The sequence below is a fragment of the Leopardus geoffroyi genome, chromosome D4 (genome assembly GCF_018350155.1).
Source record: "Leopardus geoffroyi isolate Oge1 chromosome D4, O.geoffroyi_Oge1_pat1.0, whole genome shotgun sequence".
NCBI lineage: Eukaryota > Metazoa > Chordata > Mammalia > Carnivora > Felidae > Leopardus > Leopardus geoffroyi.
The window spans coordinates 81,129,076-81,150,294 of NC_059342.1; the positions used below are offsets into that span (position 1 = coordinate 81,129,076).

At 50.4% G+C, this 21,219-nt stretch overlaps 1 protein-coding gene across 11 annotated transcripts in view; it reads right to left on the reverse strand.

Moving 5' to 3' along the window:
• The window catches only part of TTLL11 (tubulin tyrosine ligase like 11), a 245,516-nt gene that overhangs the window by 27,588 nt on the left and 196,709 nt on the right, over positions 1-21,219 (reverse strand). For 6 of the 11 annotated variants that reach the window (XM_045469126.1, XM_045469127.1, XM_045469135.1 and 3 more), the window contains 2 exons: positions 18,568-18,819; positions 9,991-10,097 (listed from right to left, as the gene is read on the reverse strand). In XM_045469126.1, coding sequence (XP_045325082.1) covers positions 9,991-10,097; positions 18,568-18,819 — 359 coding nt within the window. Of the gene's footprint in view, positions 1-897; positions 921-976; positions 6,375-9,068; positions 9,185-9,990; positions 10,098-13,080; positions 13,776-18,567; positions 18,820-21,219 lie in introns of those variants that run through there. The other 5 variants (XM_045469131.1, XM_045469134.1, XM_045469130.1 and 2 more) reach the window with 5 other exon arrangements.

A 21,219-nucleotide genomic window follows, 5' to 3' on the forward strand; every position in this document is an offset into this window, starting at 1 on the left:
AATCTAGACATAGACTTTATACCTTTCACAAAAATTAACTCAAAATAAATCACAGACCTAAATGTGAAATGCAAAACTATAAAACTTCTCAAAGATAACATAGGAGAAAACCTAGGGGGGCCTTGGATTTGGCTATGGGTTTTTAGATGCAACACCAAAACAAGATCCATGAAAGCAGAAAAATGATGTTAGGCTTTAGTACAATTAAAAACTGCTCTGTGGGGGTGCCTGGGTGGCTCAGTCGATTAAGTGTCTGACCTCGGCTCAGGTCATGATCTCACGGTTCTTGAGTTCGAGCCCCACATCAGGCTCTGTGCTGAATGCTTGCTCAGAGCCCAGAGCCTGCTTCGGATTCTATGTCTCCTTCTCTCTCTGCCCCTCTTCTACTCACACTCTGTCTCACTCTGTCTCTCAAAAATAAATACATGTAAAACATTAAAAAAATTTAAAGAAATCTGCTCTGTGAAAGACACTGTTATGAAAACGAGAAGCTAAGCCACACGCGGGGAGAAAACCCTTCCAGAAGACATATTTAATAAAGGACTTGTATCCAAAATATACAAAGAACTCTTCAAATTGAACAATAAGAAAAAAAGCAAACCCAATGGCTCAGTTAAAATACAGGCAAAAGATCTGAACAGACATTTCATCAAAGATGTACAGATGGCAAATAAGCAAATGGAAAGATACTCAACATCATACGCCTCTAGGGAAACGCAAAGTAAAGCAATGAGATACCACTATACTCCTCTTCCAATGGCTAAATCTAAAACCTGACAACACTAAATGCTGACCAGACTCTGATGCAACAGAAAGTCCCAGTCATTGCTGGTAGAAATGTGAACCAGCCACTTGGAAAGGCAGTTCAGCTTCTTACAAAGCTAAATATAGTCTTACCGTATGATCGAGCAATCACATTCCTAGGTATTTGCCCAGTTGCATTAAAACTTACAACCACACAAAGCCTGCACACAAATGTTTGTAGCAGCTTTATTCATAATTGCCAAAATTTGGAAGCAACCAAAATATTCTTCCATAGGTGAATGGATTCACCAGCTGTGACATATCCATTCAGTGGACTATTCCACAGAAATACAAAGAACTGAGCTATCAAGTCACAAAAAGACTTGGAGGACCCTTAAATGCATACTGCTACGTGAAAGAAACCAGTCTAAAAAGGCAGCACAGTACAATTCCAACCCTATAACATTCAGGAAAAGGCAAAGCTATGGAGACAGTAAAAAAGGTTGCCAGGGGCTCACGGGAGGGAGGATGAATGGGGGGGGGGGCACAGGGACTTTCAAGGGCAGTGAGAATATTCTGTGGGGTCCTGCAATGTTGGGGAAATTACATTATTCACTTGTCAAAACACACAGAATATACAACACAGCATGAACTTGAACGTAAACTGTGGACTTTAATCGTGTATCAGTATTTATTCACTAACTGTAACAAATGTACGGTAATGCAAGATATTACAGGGGACACTGTGGGGGGATATAAGTGAATTCTTGGTATTACCTGCTCAAGTTTTCTGTAAGTGTTGCGTATGGGCTGGGCACCGCTGGGTGTGGCCCCTAACCCATCTAATCCTCATTTCCGCAGCTCCAGAGAGCAAGGCTCTGGGGAGCTTCTGGTGCCATATTAGTGACAATAAAGTGGGTGGGAACATTTATCCAGCTCCCGGCAGGAGGAGGAGCAGGTGGGGGATGACTGGGGGCGGAGTCCCCCGCCCCCGCCCCACCCCCTCATGTGTCTGTCATTGCGAACGCCTCCCTGAACCAAGATCAGGGACCAACCATTGTCTTACCAAACACAGCTCTGCCCAACCTTAGGGATGCCTCAGTCACTGAATCCGGCTCTCAAGCCTGGGGACATTTGGGGATTGACAGGGTCTTTCCATCTTCAAGAGGTGGTCACTGTTGTCACTTCCCCAGGCAGCACGAGGTAAAGGCTCCGGGTGGGGTTCCTGCTCTGTCCCTAGAATCCCTCTTGACCCCAGCCTTGGTTTCCTCCTCTGAGAAGGGGGTCATGGGAATAAGACCGAGCTCACCAGCATGTGAACACTCAGTAAACGGACGGACTGGGAGAGTGCTTTGTGGTCGGGGGCCTGTGCGTCCCCACTAAATCCTTACGACAACCCAAGGCGGATGTCCTCCGCCCCGTTGTAAAGGAGACCGAGGCTCCCAGAGCGGGAGCGCCACCACTAAGGGCTGCCAGAGGGAAGGTGCTGGGGATTGAACTGCAGTCCGTGTGGCTCCCGCTTCCCCACAGCCTCCATGGTGCTGTGATGATCCACGCAGGTGGATCCACACAGGTGCAAGCAAGGGAGGGGGGCTGCATAAACTATCATTCTGCTTTCCCCTTCTTGTGTCTTTTTTTTTGGGGGGGGGGGTCAGGCCAGCTCAGTAGACAGAGATCCTGTTCCCTCCCCCCGGGAGGTGACAGCGGAGAGGATGATGGAGAACAGGTGCCCCTGACGCAGGGCCTCGTCGTGGCCCTGGCAAAGGGGAGAAGTAATTCCAGAAGGCGCAGCCCAGGAGGTGGCAGGCCCTGAAGTGTCTGTGCGAGGGAGAGGGCGAGCTGGCATTTCTGTCCGCTCACTTGCTTTTATTAAAACTAATTCTGATGCCGACTATTTTGTAAGCGGGTAGGGCACCCATCCAGAGAGGCCCATCTGACTTCGAGATAATTTCAAGGCTGCAGAATGTGGCTTGTGCCAGACACGTCGCAAGAGGCGCTGCATGAAACCCGCCTAGTTATCCACGGGCTCCCATATTTCCGAGGGAGGGGGCCACCCATGTATATGTATAAGCGAGGCTCCGCTCAACATTCCGAGTAAAAATACTTTTAAATATTTCAGTACATCGTTAACCAAATACATTTCAGTGGGGGCTCATTCCAGCTGATGAAAGTACAAGAGGCAGATGATTTGCATAAGTCGATTGAGGAAATTTGGTGAGAGACAGTCATAAGACTCAGACATCCACAGGCGCCGCTGACTGTCAGGGTCTGATCCTAGTTCATTTGACACTTTTGCAGAGCACCTACTGTGTGCCACGCACAGCTCTAGGCTTCGCGGAGGCGAGTCTAGCTTCAGAGGGATGCCACACACTTCATTCCACAGCGTTTAGTTAGCTGCGATCCGGATGGAGAGCAGGGCCGGATGCTGTTGGAGCTGATGGGGAGGGGGCACCGTCTGAGGGTCTCCTTGGGGAGACGGCCTGGGAGGTGGGGCGCCGGAGAGAGGCGAGGGGCCTCGGTGGAGGATCTCCAAGGTGGCCGCTCTCCCGGCTGGAGCGAGTGAGTAGGGGGCTTTGGGGGGAGGCTTGGCTGCAGAGGAGGGCCCCAGTCTGCGAGGCCCTCATTCACTCAGATGCTCTACCCTGGAACTGGAGTCTTAGACCAGCCGGCCTTGCAGGCAGCTGCCAGCGGGCTCTGCATGGAAAGGTGATGCAGACGGGGGGCTGGAGGCCGGCACAGCCAGCCTGGGCAGCGAGCACCCACCAGGGTGAGAGCGGGCATGTGGAGGGATGGCCACAGCCATTCATCAGACACCACAGCTGGCGTGGAGGGCAACTGGTGAGCTTTCCAGGCCCCGCGGCTCCGAGCCTTCCAGCGCCGCTTTTCCTGCCGAAGGTCTCCAACCCTCCCCAGGCTCACAGCACCCACCTCGCGCCCCCTCTTCCCAGCCGAACCACCCCACGGTGTGGGCCAGGGCTGAGGGGCAAGGGAGCGGGACCCGCGGGCGGCCTGGCCCCAGGTTGTTTGCGGTCACGGTTCTGGCCAGAGGCAGGTGAGGGCGGTGGTGGAGGGGAAGGGGGGGGGGGCAGCACTCCGTTGGGCACCGAGGGAAAGGTGACGCCACTGCTCGTGTGCCACGCCTCTCGCATCAAGCACTTCTTCCTGTCTGGTCCCAGCACCTGTCCTGTCCCCAGGCTGGCATGAGCAGGTGCAGGGAGGCATGTCTCAGAGAGGGGCGCAGGGAGAGCCCCCTTACTGAGCAGTTCCCACGGACGGCAGACCCTGCTCTGAGCGCTTTGCGTCACTTCATCCACAGGCGGGCACTGCTATCATCCCCACTTTACTTCTATGAGGCGGGCACCGCTATCATCCCCACTTTACAGATGGTGAACACGAGGCTCGGAGGGAGTTATGTAACTTGCGGAGGTGACGCAGCTACCAATTAGGGAGCCCGGATTTGGATTTGAAGCCAGGTTTGTCTGATCCCAGAGCCTGTGGCTTTGGATATACTGCCAGTCAAACCAAGGCAGCCCCAGGAAAGGAGGCACGGAGCTCAGGCATCCTTCAGGCGGTGGAAGAAACGGTTCTTATTTTAGTCAAAGAGTGTGCAGGATGTATGAGACATGAAACTACGCCACTCTTAGATTTCCCTCTGCAGACCAGGTGTGGGTGTGCTTGAATGGGTGGAGGAGGGGGGCGGAAGAGACTCCTGAATCCGAGTTTCTTGCTTTGCAGTCATGTTCCCGTTGATGACTGGGAGGGACCCTAGAGGTCGGTTGTGTGTTAGATGGCCAAGATGTCCAGGTGCTGGGCTCAGAGGTTCCCTCCGCGAGTGAAACGTTTCCCTCTCAGAGATGACGCAGTAATACTACCTTTTATTGCCTAATCTTGATGCTGTCCTCGTCTGTGGCACAGAGAAGTGAAATTCCACTCTGGGAAGCGTTGAGAGCAAAGTCTCAGAGATAAGGAGGCACTCGTGAGTGCAATTTACATGAAGTAACCGCATCTTCACAGACAAATTTGTGTCTTCATTTCATTCTGGGCACCGACTGGACTGCCAGACCTCAGTTTGTCTGAGAAGACCCTCATTTAGATTTCTGTTCTGCTAGAAATTCTAGAATTACACATTGAAGTCTTTATTTATTTATTTATTTATTTATTTATTTATTTATTTATTTCTATGTCGATTACATCGGCTGGCTGGGAGTGTGAGATTGCCTAGTACTAAATTCCATCAAGCTCCTAAATAGCCATTGACTTTCTAACAGAGAGAAAGGCAAGACTATCTGGGGACTGATGAGCCTGGGGTTGCAGATGAGGGTTCTGTGGGTGGGGAGAGCCGGCGGGTGGGGGGCGGGCTGGTGTTGGGGGAGAGCCACGTACTAGATGTGGGTTATTGTGAAGTCTTGGCTCTGTTTTGGGTGGTGAGTCTGTGGATGCTTATTACATTATTAAAAATTACTAATTCAGAAAGCTAACTTAATAAAAGCAGGTTATGCATGGACTTGGATAGAAGGTCTCACGAACCAAAGATTATGATTAATCCAATTCTATGCACTTGAGCTCAAAAAAAAAAAAAAAAAAGAATAGAAAACAAGGCTACTTAAAAGGATGGTCTGAGATTTAGATCCCAAAACGTGCATTCTTTTTTTAATAGTACTTTTGATTTTTTTTCTCCTCGTTAATCTTTATAAATACCATTTTTATTCTTCCATTTCAATACTAGGGTCTCCCCATGCAGGTTATATAAAAGTTCATTAAGGTCTCAGACATCAGGAATCTGGCTAGCTCCTTCAGTAGGTGCCAAAGTCTCATGAGGCCAGAAGGAAGGTCTGGGCTGGCTTCCGGAAAGGGGACCTTGCACGAGTAGTTGGACATAGCTAGTGCCGGGCGTGGGGTGAAGGTCTTATCCAAATGAGCTGGCGTTTTATGCCAGACATTGAGGAGAGGGGAAGGAGACCCTGTCAGTAACCACCTCTACTATAAGCCACGGTTCTCACACTCAGAACGCCTTACTTTGCAGGTGCAGGATATTTTTTTTATTGCTATTTGTCTGCTCATCATTCCCTGGGCCCTGTGCTAGTCTCAGGGATACAAAACTCCCAGCGGGTGCCTTTTCTGGGATGCTAAGTCTGTGTCCTCTCTCTCTCTTTCTTTCTTTTAATATTTATTTATTTTTGAGAGAGAGAGCGTGCGCACACGTGCAAGCAGGGGAGGGGCAGAGAGAGAGAGGGAGACACAGAATCCGAAGCAGGCTCCAGGCTCTGAGCTGTCAGCACAGAGCCCGACATGGGGCTCGAAGTCACAAACCGTGAGATCATGACCTGAGCTGAAGTCGGATGCTTAACCAACAGAGCCACCCAGGCAGTCTGTGTTCTCTTTCTTAACCCTCACAGCAATACTCCTTTGTTGTTCTCCCCCACACCGCCCCCCCCAACCCCGACTCTGGCCACACCCTATGACAACCGTGTGTCCTTTTTATGTGTATGGCTGGAGACACTGGGTATGATGAAAAGGCAATGGATTCGGAAGGCAGACTGCTTTTGGTTCAAATCCTAGGGTCCCCACTGACATACGAGATGCAGCTGTTTCAATCCACAGTTCACCTCTTTAGGCCTCAGACTTCTCATCTGTCAAACGGGAATAACAACTCTTAGCTCACGGGGCTGTATGAGAATTAAATGGGATAACTCATAACAAGAATTATTTCCGTCACATAGTGAATGTTCAGTAAATGGTCTCTACTATTTCTTTTTTCTCGAGAGTGGGATCTGTAAGTAATTTCTCTTTCTATTTCTACCAGGCCGGACACCTGCTAACATGCTCGTTACCTGTTTGTTGACTGAGTGGATGAATGAGCCCCTGCCCTTTGAGAATGCAAGCCCTTGTTCTATCACTCTTCCGACTGCTTTCTTGTCAGCCCCAAGACGGCTCGGGGACAGGTCATGCTGCCCCCCTCTGACATGGAACTGCCAGTGTTTCTGCGTAGCCCCAGCAGAGCGTTTCCAAGTAGGACTTGCCCAACAACTGGCAGCCAGTGGCGTCATTATTAAAATGACGCCAGGGCTGACGGCGACAGGGAGCACCCCACGCTCAGACGGACCCAGCCCGATTGGAGCCTGCTGATGGAACTGAGGGCATGAGAATCCCTTGGCTGTGCACCATGGCGGGGGGGGGGGGGGGGGGGGGGGCGACGCGGTGCAGGGAAGGAAGGAGAACTCTCTGGTCTTCCTGCTGACACTGCCCCAGGGAAGAACCACCACTCAACTACAGCTGTCTTTTTTTTGCTATGCAGGAGCTTCCTGAATGCTCCTAAGAATATGGCTGGCTCCAGAAGCTGCTTCTCCTTGAGAATCGGGGGTGTCATACCAGCCTTCTCAGGAAGCAAGGACCGGGCGGGCCCTGGCTTCGCCAGCTGTGAGACCGCAGTGGCCGCTGAGACGGGGGCACAAGACGGGCTTCTCATTCCTGGCTTTAATGCCCAGCCCCCACTGCCTATACCCACCCCCACCCCCCTGCATCTGTTATTTCTTTTCAGGAGCCATGGAAACAGGAGTCTAAGCTCTGAGGATGCCGGGAGACAGAGGCTCAGACCGGCAACCACCTCCCACTCAGTTGCATCTTCCCATAGGCCCTGTGCTCCAGGAGTCGACCTTTCACCTCCCTGCCTCACAAGCCCCGCCCCCAGCCCAGTCACACAAAGGCCCCCTGGATTGGGGACAGCATCCTGGGCCAGGAGGCAGGAGGCCTGACTTCAAATGTGGGCTCTGCTACTCACTGGCTATGGGAGTTTGGACAAGCCACTCCCTCTTGGAAACCGAGGATCCTCATCTGTAAACTGGGACACAATCACCCGCTTGACGGTCTGGTGTTTGAGTGTGAGAAGGGGCAGCGAGATGCACCTGGGAGGGACTCTCGAGATCCCGGTCCCTGCTAACGATCCTTACTGAGGCGTGGCAACAGGCCTGGGAGATCCCAGCCCCGGATTCGCTTGCCAGTATGTGCTAAAAATAAGTACTTTTCTCCTCTCTTTAGCTTGGTCAGCAGAACGGAGAGATCCTGGCAGACCCCGGAAAACCCCACCCGTGCCTGTACCGTGGACAGCCCCTGTGGATTCCGCTTACAGAGAGCAATTTAAGAGGCAAACAAAACATGAAAAGCTATTCAGAATTAACAATGGGCCAGATGGTAATGCTAGTTTGAAGCAATAAAACATGATAAATAGCTTCCTGCTGCTACTCCTGATCAATTTCAATATTTAATAATTCCGCTGCCACCCCACCCCCTCTTCTGGCCCCCTCCACGGGATCCTGCGATGACTCCTGCATTCAACTCACAGAGCAAACACTCCTTCACTTTCTGGAGGCGTCAGCAAAAAGCGCGCTGCTCGACTGTCATGCGAGCGCTGTCGGTCCTCGAGATGATAATTAATCTGCCTGCTTCTCCAGACGACGCTCCATCGCCAGCCTCTCCTGGTTGCCAGGGAAGGCTGTGAGGGCGCTCCACCGGCCGAGACGCCTAGCACCCACCTTGTGGAGTCAGTGAGTATTGGGATTCCCTGGGTTTTGCTTTGAGAGTTCAGAAAGGAGAGCGGTAGGGTGCCTGGAGGCCATCCGACGCCAGCACCGGCTCGTGGGATCAAGCAGCCCGGAAGGGAAACTGAGGCGGCATGGTGTTAGAGCCGTACCCACCAGCTGTGCCTCTGAGCCTCAGCACCCTTCTCTCTGCGGTGGAGCTGAGGGTACCCACCTCCGGAATTCCAGCCAGGGCCGTGCATATGGAGCCCCCAGCAGAGCGTTTCCGCGTAGGACTTGCCCAACAACTGGCAGCCGGTGGCGTCATTATTAAAAGGTAATGATCCCCGTGGCCAGAAAGCTGTAGCCCAGGGCTGACCGCGGCCGGGAGCACCCCACGCTCAGACAGACCCAGCCCGAGTGGAGCCCGCTAATGGGATTAGCTGCTCTGCACTGCCAGCAAGGGCTCCAGACACTGTCATATCTACTGACGAAGGAGACCTCAGGGCCCCCCTGGCAAGCGGGTATTGTTGGCACCATTTACGGAAGAGGAAACGGAGACTTAGGAGGTGAAATGGCTTTTCAAGCTTACATGGGTAGAAAATGGCACAGTCAGTTCTAATCTGGATCTCCCAACCTCTGATTTTTCGTCCTTTCCACCGAACCACAGGAGGAAGAAAGCTGCTTCCTGAGGCGCCCCCTCCGCCCCGTGTTCCTTTCTCAGGGATGCAGCCCAGGGGAGGGAAGCCCGGGTGCCAGGTCACCTGAGCTACAGTTTACCGTCTGTGAAATTCAGACGTGGATACCCAGTGCACTGGTTCACGGGCACATTTAATGAAGGACTATGCATGAGAGCTCGGGGTAATTTTGTGATGAGCTGTTCAAATGTCAGGTACGGTTAGTATGACTCTTTAGAAAAACACCCTCTGTCAGGAAATAAGATCAGAAACACATTCACCCCAAAGTGGATCTTTCTAACGGAGTCCTTCCCCGCCCGCCCCCCACCGTAATCTAGAGGATCAAGAGCAAAGTCTTTAGTGTGGCATTCAAGGCCTCAGTGGCTCTGCAACCCCATTTTCCCCATCTCCCTTCCCTTCCTGCTCCAGTCCCTCTAAGCTTCTTGGGGTTATCTGAGCCTTCCATGAGCGTCCGTGCCTTGGGCAAGCCACACCTGCCAGACAGTCCACACCACCCCACTCAGTGGCTTCTCCCACGCCCCCTTCTCCAAGAAGTCTTCCTTGGGCCTCCCTCGATGGGAGCGCCTCCATTGGGCTCCTGATAGCCCCTCGGTGCCCCCCTGGGCTGGTAGCACACCATGCTAGGGCTGGGCTCTCCTCTGCCCCCCTGCCCTACAGCAAGCTCCTCCACGGTTGAGAGCTAAGTGCTCTTCTCTCCCGTCTACCCAGGACCTGGCCCACACACGCTAGCACATGCGTGCTGAGGGGTGAACGGATGATTGAGTGTTTCCAGTACAAATGGAATCAAAGCCTCACACAAAGATAAGGGATTCTGATGGTGGAACTAGAATTGGGGGGGGCCCAGCCTTGGTAGCAGAATTCAGGACAGTGCTCCTAGATTCAAATTCAGCTCCGTCCCCCTGGGGATGTCTACAGCTGAACAGGACAGCCTTCCTCTTTCCCCAACCTTGACCCTTAAACAAGAAGGAACCAAAAGGGTACCGCCCACCCAGCTGGACTCCCACCGGACAGGGCGGAGGCCAGTCATCAGGTACCTGAGTCCCGCTGGTCCAGGGTCATAGAGTTCCACCTCCGGGTGATGTCAATGTAGAGGATGTCCACGGCCGCCATGGACAAGCTGCTGCTGCTGAGTTTGCAGTTCCTGCCAAAGACGCGAAGGGACATGTTACTGCCAGAAGGAGCGCGGCCTCTTCCGGCCTGCCTCCGTGCCTTCGCCGGGGGTGGGGGTGGGGGTGGGGGTGGGGGGCTGTGTCCTCACCCCTGCCTGGAAGGCCCTCCCTCCCCACAGCTGGAGCTGGTGAAGGGCAGGTGGGGGGGGGGGCGGGGGAAGAGAAGGCTGAAAATGTAAGCTGAGATTAGATCATGTGGGTTCCTGTAATTTGGTTAATTCTAAAGGGCTGGAAAGAGCAAGGACTTTAGGACGACAAGTCTTTTTTTAGAGAGAGAGAGAGAGAGAGCGCGCGCACAGGCAGGGGAGAGGAGGCAGAGGGAGAGAGAGAAAATCTCAAGCAGGCTCCGCACGGACATCCTGTGGGTCATGACCTGAGCTGAAATTAAGAGTCAGACGCTCAACCGACTGAGCCACCCCGGCGCCCGGACACGGCCAGTCTGGAGTTGAATGGCTCTGCCACTTAGAAGCTAATGGTCCCGGCTAATCCAGCTCCCCTTCCGGAACCTCACGTTCTTCCCCTGTAAAATAGTCAGTCTTTTCTGCAGCCTCTAGGAATCGGCCTGTTGCACACAGGCCAGGGGAGGTCTCTGCCTGCTCCGAGAGGGAAAGGGAATTCCTCGTTTCGGACATGCACCTCTGCACCTCCTCACCTTCACGTGCGTTCGTCTCTGGGAAGAGAGAGAAAGGCTGGACCTGGGCACCGTGCTCTCTTACCAGTGCCCAGGCGGCCGACAGTGGCACACTCGGATGGCCCAACGAAAACAGCACTGTCACCCAAACAGACGGAAGATGCCGCTTCTGTCTGGAAGTGATTCCCCACTGGAATGCTTCCCGGATGCATCCCTGGGCCCAAACCTACAGACAGGGGCTGGAGGTTCCTGCACGTCACCCATCGGTATCTGTCACCTGAAGATTTCACGTGGGTCCCAAACGGGGAGCCCGAGACTCCCAGCGCAGATGAGCGAGGCTGGCCCACACCCCTCCACGCTCAGTCCTGACTTTGGGGAGTCACCTGGAAGCAGCAGGGGTGGGGAGAGGCTGGCGTCAGACTTTCGGAGGCTCCTCTGGTTTATTTCCTCCAGTGCACAGAGGCCAAGGTAACCAGGTTTTCAGCCCCACATCTGCTCCCTGTCCAGGCCACAAAGGCATGTTTGCAATCCTCTGCCTCCCCTCTAGGTTTTGGGGTGGTTTTTTTTTTGTTTGTTTTTTGGTCTGGAGATGTGGGGAGGCAGTCTGGCACACTGAAAAGAGCGTGATTTGGGCATCAGACAGACCAGGATAGAAACCCTGGCTCTGCTGCTTTTTCTAGCTATGTGACCATGAGCATTTACTTAAACCTTCAGTGCCTTTATTTGCTGCTACCTAAAATGAAGAGAATAGTATCCGCCCCCATGGCGGCGGTGAAGAAGGATGAGGCGGTGCGGGCCAAGGACCCGGCATGGTGCCTGGCGCCCGGTTGGCCCACCGTTGTTGGTTCTCTTCCCAACCGCTCCCCACTTTTCGTTTCCTCTTCCAGAGCTAGAGCGTGGGATCTTCGGAGGCTGCTTGGGGCTGACCCTTCAGCAAGTGGCCCCGTCCATTCTGGAGAAACGGAGCTCACCAGTCAGAGCGTCTGGATGTCAGGGCCCCGGGCTCTCCATCCAGACTAAAGGTAGCCCCTGGCTTGTCCAGATGCACCACCTTCCTGAACACGGTCGAGCTGGGAAGCGAGTCCCAACACAAGCTGGATTTGCCCTCGCGATCGTGGAGTCATACCTCTGGGCCAGCTGTCCGTTTGGCCGAATTACGCTCAATGCTGCTTTCAACTCTCCAAATATGGCCTCATCCGTTGCCCCAGCTAATGATAAAGTGGTTCTTTGATTTCCCATTTGTCATCAGCCCTCGTGTGAATAGGTCCCTTAGAAGCCTGACAGGAGAGGGGTTGATTGGCAAGCAGGATTTGGGCACCCCCGAGGCCCCCCTCCAAACCCACACACACCCCGACGATGGAGGCCGTGAGTGTGCCCGGCATGGTGCCCAGACAAGGCTGGTGTTCCTTATATGCCAGCACATTGGCTCCCTCCCTCCCGCCCTCCCTCTTCCTTCCTTTCTTCCTGCCAGTATTTCTCAGGCCATCAATTCACATCCTGCTTCCTCCTGGGCTCCTGCTCCGTATTTCAATCACAAGTCACCGGTGGCGGACTTCAAACACATCAGCGCACAGCTATTGAACCCCGGTAACAACATGTCAATGGACGCAGAGCTTTTCATGTCGCCTGTCACCGAGATGGCTATCTCTATTGGGCTCCACCGGAGACGACGCTCCAGTCTCTCCCAAGGTGTTCCAACAACCTGCGCTGCTCATTTTCCAAGCTTCATTAGGAAGGGCCACCACTTTTCTCTAATTATTGTATCAGTGTCCTCTGGACTACCTGCTCCCCCCCGGGACAGGAGCTCTGCCTGGCTTGCTCTGTGGGTTAATGGAGTAGAAAAAGGGAAACCAAACTGACCACTGGTATATAGTTATTTTTTTCTGACAGGTAGAAAATAGAAGTGTCAAACCTTTAGCAGGGGCCGTAATTTACCAAAGAGAATTCTCCGTTTATCCCTTTTCCGAGGTAACTCATCCTCCCTAGTGATGCCTGCAAATACAGTTGATTGTAACATCTGGTATGGGGACAGGGGAAGGAGGGACCCATGCTGGCTGCAGGAGACAGGAGATGCTTTAAAAGAATTTTGAGGGGCGCCTGGGTGGCGCAGTCGGTTAGGCGTCCGACTTCAGCCAGGTCACGATCTCGCGGTCCGTGAGTTCGAGCCCCGCGTCGGGCTCTGGGCTGACGGCTCAGAGCCTGGAGCCTGTTTCCGATTCTGTGTCTCCCTCTCTCTCTCTGCCCCTCCCCCGTTCATGCTCTGTCTCTCTCTGTCCCAAAAATAAATAAACATTGAAAAAAAAATTAAAAAAAAAAAAAAAAGAATTTTGATTCTTTCATTTCTCGGGCACCCATTTAGTATGCCAGGCCCTTTCCCGTCCATCTTTACAACCACCCTACAAAGGAAATACTCTTAGTCCCATTCCAGGGATAGGTAAGCTGAGACTCAAGAGAAGGGACATAACTTACCCAAGATCACACAGCTGGGATTCACACCCAGTCCTCCCTTGGAGGACAGAGTAGTGGACTTAGGAGCTCTGGGGAGAAGTAGGGAGATGGCCCAGCCCAGGGCTGCAGGAAGAACCTGGGATTTGAGACATAGTCCCAGGCAGGGCCCACTAAGGCCAGAGCCTCTAGAGAGACCCTGTTGGGAAGCTTGGGGATATAAGGCTGGGGGAAGACAACCAGGGTCACTTGGAGACAGATTCTCCTAGGTTTGTCCCCATGGCCACTCAACATTCTCATTGACCCAAACAGGAAAAGCCTCCTTGTTTGGAGGGTCAAGACTCTCGAATGACTTTTTCATCTATCCATCCACTTGGTGCAGAATTGATTTTGTGTCCATGATGGGTAGGTGGGATTCCGAGCCCAGTGAGTGATGCAGAGCACAATCTGTCTTGGATACCACTCTCAGAGGGTGGAAGAGATCTCAGAGTCTGGGGTAAAAACATGAAGCCTTGGTAGCTCTTAATCTTGGTAGCGTTTCCTCTTATGCCCTGGGATGCAGTTCCTGAAATAACTAAGGAGTAGAGGAGTAAATTCTTTAGTGGAAGAGAAGTCCAAGAAATATGGTAACATGAGAAACCAGAACAATTCTTGAGAAAGGATAGACTGGAAATGTGTATGGGGAAAAAAAAAAAAAAAAAAAGAGCTGAGTCAAATGCACAGGACTTTGAATCTTGACTTTGTGACGTGACCTTGAACAAGTCACTGAAGCTCTCTGCATCAGAATTTCCTTATTTGTACAACAAGGAAACTGTTACTCACCATACAAAACCATTTTAAGGACTAGCTCAGTGCCTGGCACACATGGGGAAGTAACAAATGACGGCTCCCAGCCCTCCTCCATGATGTAGAACCACTTCGAAGAAATGTTTTGTTTTCTTGTTTTTGTTTTCCTCCCAGAATCACAGGAATTTGGGCACATATGGTGGGAGACAATTACAAATCATTCAAGTTCATTAGGAGCCCAAGTTTAGAAAGATCTGAAATCACCATCCTCATTTCCTCTCAACAACTACTGACATCTCATGGGAAATTTAGAAACCAACTTTTTCCACTCTATAAAATTCTATTTATAGAATTTCCTTCGCATTCATCCTTCTCTGTGAAATAAAAGAAGCTTATTTTTTCCTGGAGAGTTTTCTATAAGGTGAAGGCTAACAAGTAATCAATATTTGTTAATTAAAAAAAAAACCCCAACACTAAATATCTAGGAGGGAAAATGACGATTCTGGTTTATAACATGTATATTTTTAAAGGCTATTGATATCGCAGGCATAGGATCTCACAATATTGCTGGAAAGAGATCATCACAGAACAGGGGGATTTTTCGAAGTCACGGAAGGAGTTAATGACAGAAGGGGAGACAAGACCCTTTACAGTTCTATTCCAGAACATTCTAACACACCATGTTGCCTCTCAGAGCATAAAACCCCCCACAGCTACCCATTATGAAACATATTAATATCTCCCTATGAGAAAAGGGAATGGAAGGGGGGAAAAAAGGAAAAAGAGAAAAACCATTCTCTAATTTAAAAGGAGACCAGGATCAAAAACCACAAAGGGGCTGAGCAGGGCCCTCCAAGTGGCCTCCATTTCCCAGAAACGAACCTGGTTTTGGCAAAGCGTTTAACGTTCAGGCTGTGGAAATGGAAAATGCCAGCACGTGCAAACTGATGTCAAATTCTGATGTAGGATACATTTGGAAAATGTGTTCTTAGTGAGTTACATAGAAAGCCCCCCAGATTAGTAATCCAATGGAAGGAAAATAGCAAAAATGCATTTCCCTCAAAGAAAGCTGTAAGTTGAAGAATCAGACAATTTCTATTTCTCAGAGAAAGAGAAGTCTCCACGCCCCAGGAATTATTATGACATAAAAAAAAGGGGGGGGGGAGAGAAAAAAGAGGCGCTTAATTCATGGTAATATGTGCTACTATCATGTGCCTCCTGAGGAAACGACATGAAAAGCTGGTTCGATGAGTTAAGTCTAGACAAGGGAACGACAGTTCATTATTTCTCATTTCTTGGTAGAAAAGAAAAGTAGAATGTGGCCAGACTGGCATTAGCATAATTCACTCCTAAAACTGCTGATCTATGCAGCACATTATGAGAGATGGTCACTGAAAATAAATTCAGTCGGATGTTTGTTTTGTTCCCTCCTGTTCTCTTTAAGGAACTTGGAGAGAAAGAGTGGGTCGTCCAGGTGAAAGCCAAGTTCAGCTTCTGTCGTTTGTGTGGGAGATCTGAGAGGAGTGTATATCTAGCCAGCAAGTACGTCTCCTGCGCAGTGCTCCAGAGAAGGCCACTTGGCTCGATTTAACATATGGCATAAATATTATTAATTCATAATGAAGCAAAATTTAAACCGGAGTGGAAAGGAGAGAGAGAGCGAGCAGTTGTTAGCAAGAGAAAACGCTTGCTGTTAAATTTAGCTGGCAAGACTGAACATACTCAGATAAATCTAAGTGCAGAGTATCATCTTTTACGATTAAGTTGCTGTTGGGCTCTCTTGGTATATTTCAAAAGGAAAAATCTATTAATGATTGTGCAACATTTTCTCCACTTCTTCCTGCAGGACACTGGCTGGGTGGGTGTGGAAGGAGGGGAGAGGGGCTCACTGCCGGAGTCCGGCTCCCCACCTGAAGACGTTGTTCCCCCTACTCAGGGCACCAAGGCTCCCGCAGACAGTGCTGCAACAGACGGTGACCTGAGGGCCTCCAACCTCACCAAAATCGGTTTTACTGGCAAATGCCCTTAATTATTCAGAAAAAAAAAAAAAAAAAAAAAGGATGGAAAAATCATAAGGCCTATCACACAGAGACAGATCTGTAGCGATAGTTTTGACATTACTCGGTTCCAGTCTGAGAGTGTTTTAGGAGTCCCCTTTGCTAGAACCATTCTCAGTTCTGTTTTCTTCTCAAGATCGTGAATGAGCCTAGCAGCCCTCTTGGTACGTTCCCCACCTCTCATGCCAGAGCTCACACGCCGGTGGGCTCTGTGGTCAGTCGCACTTTGATTGAACCCACCCAGTGTTTCAAAATTATTTTCTGAATAGCCAACGTGGATATGCACGTTTGAGATTTTATATAAAAATCAGCATTTCTAGGGGCGCCTGGGTGGCTCAGTTGGTTAAGTGTGAACTCTTGATTTCAGCTCAGGTCATGATCTCGAGGTTCGTGAGATCAAGCCCCACGTCCGGCTCTACGCTGATAGTGGGAAACCTGCTTGGGATTCTCTCTCTGTTCCTCTCTCTGCCCCTCCCTGCTCTAAGTCAATCAATCAATCAATCAATCAATCAAAACTTTAAAAAATTGGCATTTCTAGCTTCTCTTGGAAAATCAAAAGCTCTGGTGACACTAGCCCAGTAGCAGCCTTTCCTTTTATCCAGGGATGTCCCCTCCGCAACCTTCCAGATCCCACCCACTGGCTTATGCTTCCTGCCTGACCCTGGAGGCAACCAAGAATGTGATTCTTACGGTAAGCTATTTTTTTCAAATCTCTCCCGCCCCCTTCTTCTATGGCCTTCTGCTTTTCCTCCATTCTTCCTTCTTCCTGCCTGGAACTCGACCATGATGGCTGGATTTTGAGCAGCCATCTTGTGACTCTGAGGCAACCCTGAAGCTTGAAAGCACATGCTTAGGATGGATGAACAAAAGACAAAAAGAAAGTGGGGCATGATCACATTGTGGAGTCATTAACCAGCCTAGAATCCCCACTGTCAAGCTTCCCATTATATGAGAGAAAATTAATCTTATTATTTTAAACCCTTTATAGATGAGTATCTATTACTATGAGTCAAATGCAATTCCTAAATGAGTCAGAAGGTATCAGGTAGTATTTTCAGGGAAGTAACAACATGTGTCTGTTGGCTTTCTTGAGAATGCCCATTGTCTAATGGAAATAATAGTTACAAGACTCCCACCTAACAAATAGCTCCAGTAAACTAGGCTCTGGGTCAGGTGCTTGAGGATGTATTACATCCCAACCCCATAATAACCCTGAAAGGCAGGAGAGATTGTTCCCATTTTATAGACGAGGGAACTGAGCCTTGGAGAAGGTGAGGGATTTGCCCAAAGCCACACAGCTATTAAGTAATGTGATTGGTCCTGAAGCCAGACCCAAAGCCTGGACTCTTTCCACTGGGCTTTCTCCTTCCCCCACCCCCCGCCCCCCAGAGCTAACACAAAGCCCTTCTCATAATCACCGTGCAAGTACGAACTCAGGTTTCCTAAAATGGCAATTATTCCTGCTGATTCTTCTGTTCACCATCCCATCAGGAATATCAGAGAGCCAGAGTTAGAATTCAGAAAATTCAGTTGGAGAGAAGCGCATGACAAAATGTTTCCAATTCGAGACTTCTAATTATTTGCTTTAGTGAACAAAATTATGGAGAGTGTGACTTTGAAGTGGAAGGTAGAAATATTAAAATCAATGACGAGAAAACAACAGCAACATCGAATGCCAGCAGATAGCTTCCCTGAGGTATGTAACACACGATCCTGCTAGCTCCATCCCCGTTTTATGGGATCGCTGAGATTCAGAGAGGGTCACTAACTTGCTCAAGGGTTACACAGCTAGTCAGTATTGCTTCAGATATTTATTCACACCTGTGTTGCACCAAAGTGCCCCAGAGAGTAGAGGCAAGTTAAGGAATAATCGAGTGCCGTGGTTTATTTTGTTGGCTTTGGCAAAAACGCAGCTGATTTATCTCATGGTTCATGTTTAAAATTCATGCAAATTGTGTGTTATACTCGATCATATAGCCGTGTTATTTTTATATCAGGACAAATACATTAAATTATTTATCAACTGAATTATTTAGCTTTTCTCTCCCGACATGGACACTTTGGAAAGATGTGCCTTTTTTTTTTTTTTTTTTTTTTTTTTTTTTTTTTTTTTTTTTTTTTTGCTGTGGCTTCCTAAATGCTCAGCACCCAGCCACTACCACTGGGAGAACATCACCCCGGTTTAAGAAACACAAGGTCTGTCTGAGTCCGAGGGGCAATTATTTATATGTGGCCTAAGGACCTAGTTTAAGGTAGCACAAAACTGTGTTTTAACCACAAGTGTAAGGTGGCGAAAGCTGTCACATCTGTAACGTTCATTAGTTCATTCACCAACCAAGAGTGTGCCAGGCCTAGCTCCAGCCACGGGGCCAATCCAGCCCCGGCTGGGGCACTGACCAGGCACTGCAGACCCCCCCCCCCCACCCGCCACCACCCCAAGCGGTCAGGGAGATGGGACCAGCCAGATGCGGGGCCGGACTCCACCCTGCCCGAACCCCAAGCCGAGGGGCCGGTCTCACTGACCTTATAAAAGTCCGAAAGCCTGTTGGTCCCAACTTCATCGTCCCCTTGATCCCCAGGAACCGGATAAACAAATTTGCCATCCTGTCCACCAGGCGCAGGTAGTTGAATTGCTTGGCATACTTGGGGAACACCTGCTTAAGGCAGATGGAGGGCAGGTGGGCTTCGGGATCCGTGCTGCCGTCGGAGGCGCTGGCCGGCTCACTGTCGGAAGGATCCTCCTTTGCAGCTAATGGCTTCGTAAGCTGCTGAGACCTGAAGTACACGAGCAAGTAATGAACAAACAGGTGCAGCAGGAGTCGTAGGACGCAGCGCCTTCTCACACATATTCTCCTCTCTTTACAGTTCAGATACCTCAGGAGGTGCTACCACTGACACTGTTTTCATTGTACAGACCAGCGACCTGACCTCAGAGAAGCGAGCGGCTCAAGCTCACATAGCTAGTGTGTGGCGAGGTCGGGACTCGAACCCAGGACAGAGCCAGGACCGTCCTCTGTTCTCCCATCCTGGTTTCCCAACGTGGACAACTGCCTTTACCATACTCGTGACTCAAGAGAGTACTCTATTACACAGCAGGCTGGGTTTGATTTCAAACTCCTACTTGTGGGTAGTAATTGAATAATTAAGAAATATAAAAAATCTCATTGAGGGCTGGCAAGAAGCCAGAAGCACAGTTCAATGAACAATTTGCAAAGATACATCAGTTACCCAATTCTAGGAGTAGGCACAATTACGTTTTCTGGCTTAACTATTTTCTTATTTGGAACTCATACAAAAAAAAAAAAAAAAAAAAAAAAAAAAAAAAAAAACCAACACATGATTATCATGTTGTGATCCCAGAGTCTGGATATTTTATTCTGAAATTATTCTGAGAGTCAAGAAAAGTCGCAGCTAAAACTCCCAGATAGCCACCTCTGGCTTGGAATGCTCTTCTCACCTCCAGACCCACATATTCATCACCTGCTCCACCTTCGGGATGGGCCCCAGTCACCCCAGGCTGAAACACCCGCCCATTTCCCTCACCCCAAATCTACACTCCCCACCTCCTTGACCGTCACCCCCATCTGCCAGCTACCCAAGCGGAAAATGTCAGGATAAATGCCAGGCCTACCTCCTCAGTATTTCCTGACTGGGGAGCTCTGCTCTCCCCAACCTGCGTCTTGTGGGCTCTCCCCTGGACCATACCAACCTCCTCCAGCCTTTCCCATCCATAGACCCGTAGACACTGACACCTGAGGCACCTCTTTTTTTTAATTAAATTTTTTTTTGAGAGAGAGAGAGAGAGAGAGAGAGAGAGGAGAGAAAGACCGTGAGCAGGGGAAAGGGTCAGAAGGAGAAAATCTTAAGCAGGCTCCACGTGAAGCCCAAAGTGGGGCTCGATACCACGACCCTGGAATCATGACCTGGGCCGAAATCAAGAGTCGGACACTCAACTGACTCAGCGCTCACCCCCCCCCACCCCGTGTCCCCTGAGGCACCTCTTCTAAAGCAAACCTGGCTGGGTTGTCCCTTACTACAACTCTTTAGGGATTCCCGAGTGCCTACAATGAAGCCCATCCTTTTCATTCTGGCACTCAAGGCCCTTCTCGATTTCTTCTCCGTCCTCATTTCCTATCACTACCCCTAGATAGGCCTGGGGTGCTCCCTGCACGCTCCCCTGTTGCCAGGTGGTCTGGCCCGGACCGGAGACTTGGGGCCCACTGCACCCCAGCTCTCCTCCACAGCTGGTGCCTCTCTCTGCCCTTCCTTGCAGCTCACCTCGCTCTCCTGTCTGCTGTTCTGCCCACAGCTGGTCCAGGGCCAGGTGTGACCTTTTCCACGTGTGCATCCGTTCCTGAGACAACCCTGAGCAGGCTGTACTTGGTCAGTACATACTGCCCAACTGGCTAACTGATCCAGGAAAATTACAACCACGTCACATGGTATTGAGCTCAAGGCCACTATCTACTCTTTTCTTTATTAAATGGCCACATCCCCTGTGTTCCCACTTGTGAGCTCACCACCAGTCACCAAGTTGGGTCATCTTGGTATCTTTGTACCTGCCTTCCTTGGCCTTTGAGGTCTTCCCCTGGCCCTGGCTGCCCGGCACATTTCTTCTGGTCCACTTCCAGAACCAGCTCAGATGTCTCCTTGACCACACCAGTGACTCTTTCCATGCTCCACTCCTGTTCCTTGGGCTTGCTTCTTTGTTCCTCTGGTCAAGTGGCACTGCATTTGTCTGTAGACCAGTCCCTCTTACCACATCTCATTCAACTCTATCTCTACAGGACCTGGAACGCTTTTGGCTTTTGTGAAATGTTTCGTTGAATTTGTTGAAGTGGGCAAGTTTGCTTTTAATGGCAAGCCATGCCTCAAGTAAGATACCAAGGTTATGATGCTTTGTACACCAGCTCTTTTTTTTTTTAATGTTTATTTTGAGGTGGGGGGAGGGACAGAGGGTCCAAAGCAGGCTCTGCACTGACAGCAGCAAGCCCTGTGCTGGGCTCGAACTCACTAGTCACGAGATCATGACCCCAGCCAAAGTCAGATGCTCAACCGACTGAGCCACCCAGGCGCCCCCAGGAAAACAAACCCCTTTTGAAGTTCAGCCCTGTGGATGGTTCTGAGGAAACAAATGCTCAGTCTCACCAGGATTTCTCCTGAGAAGCACATGCT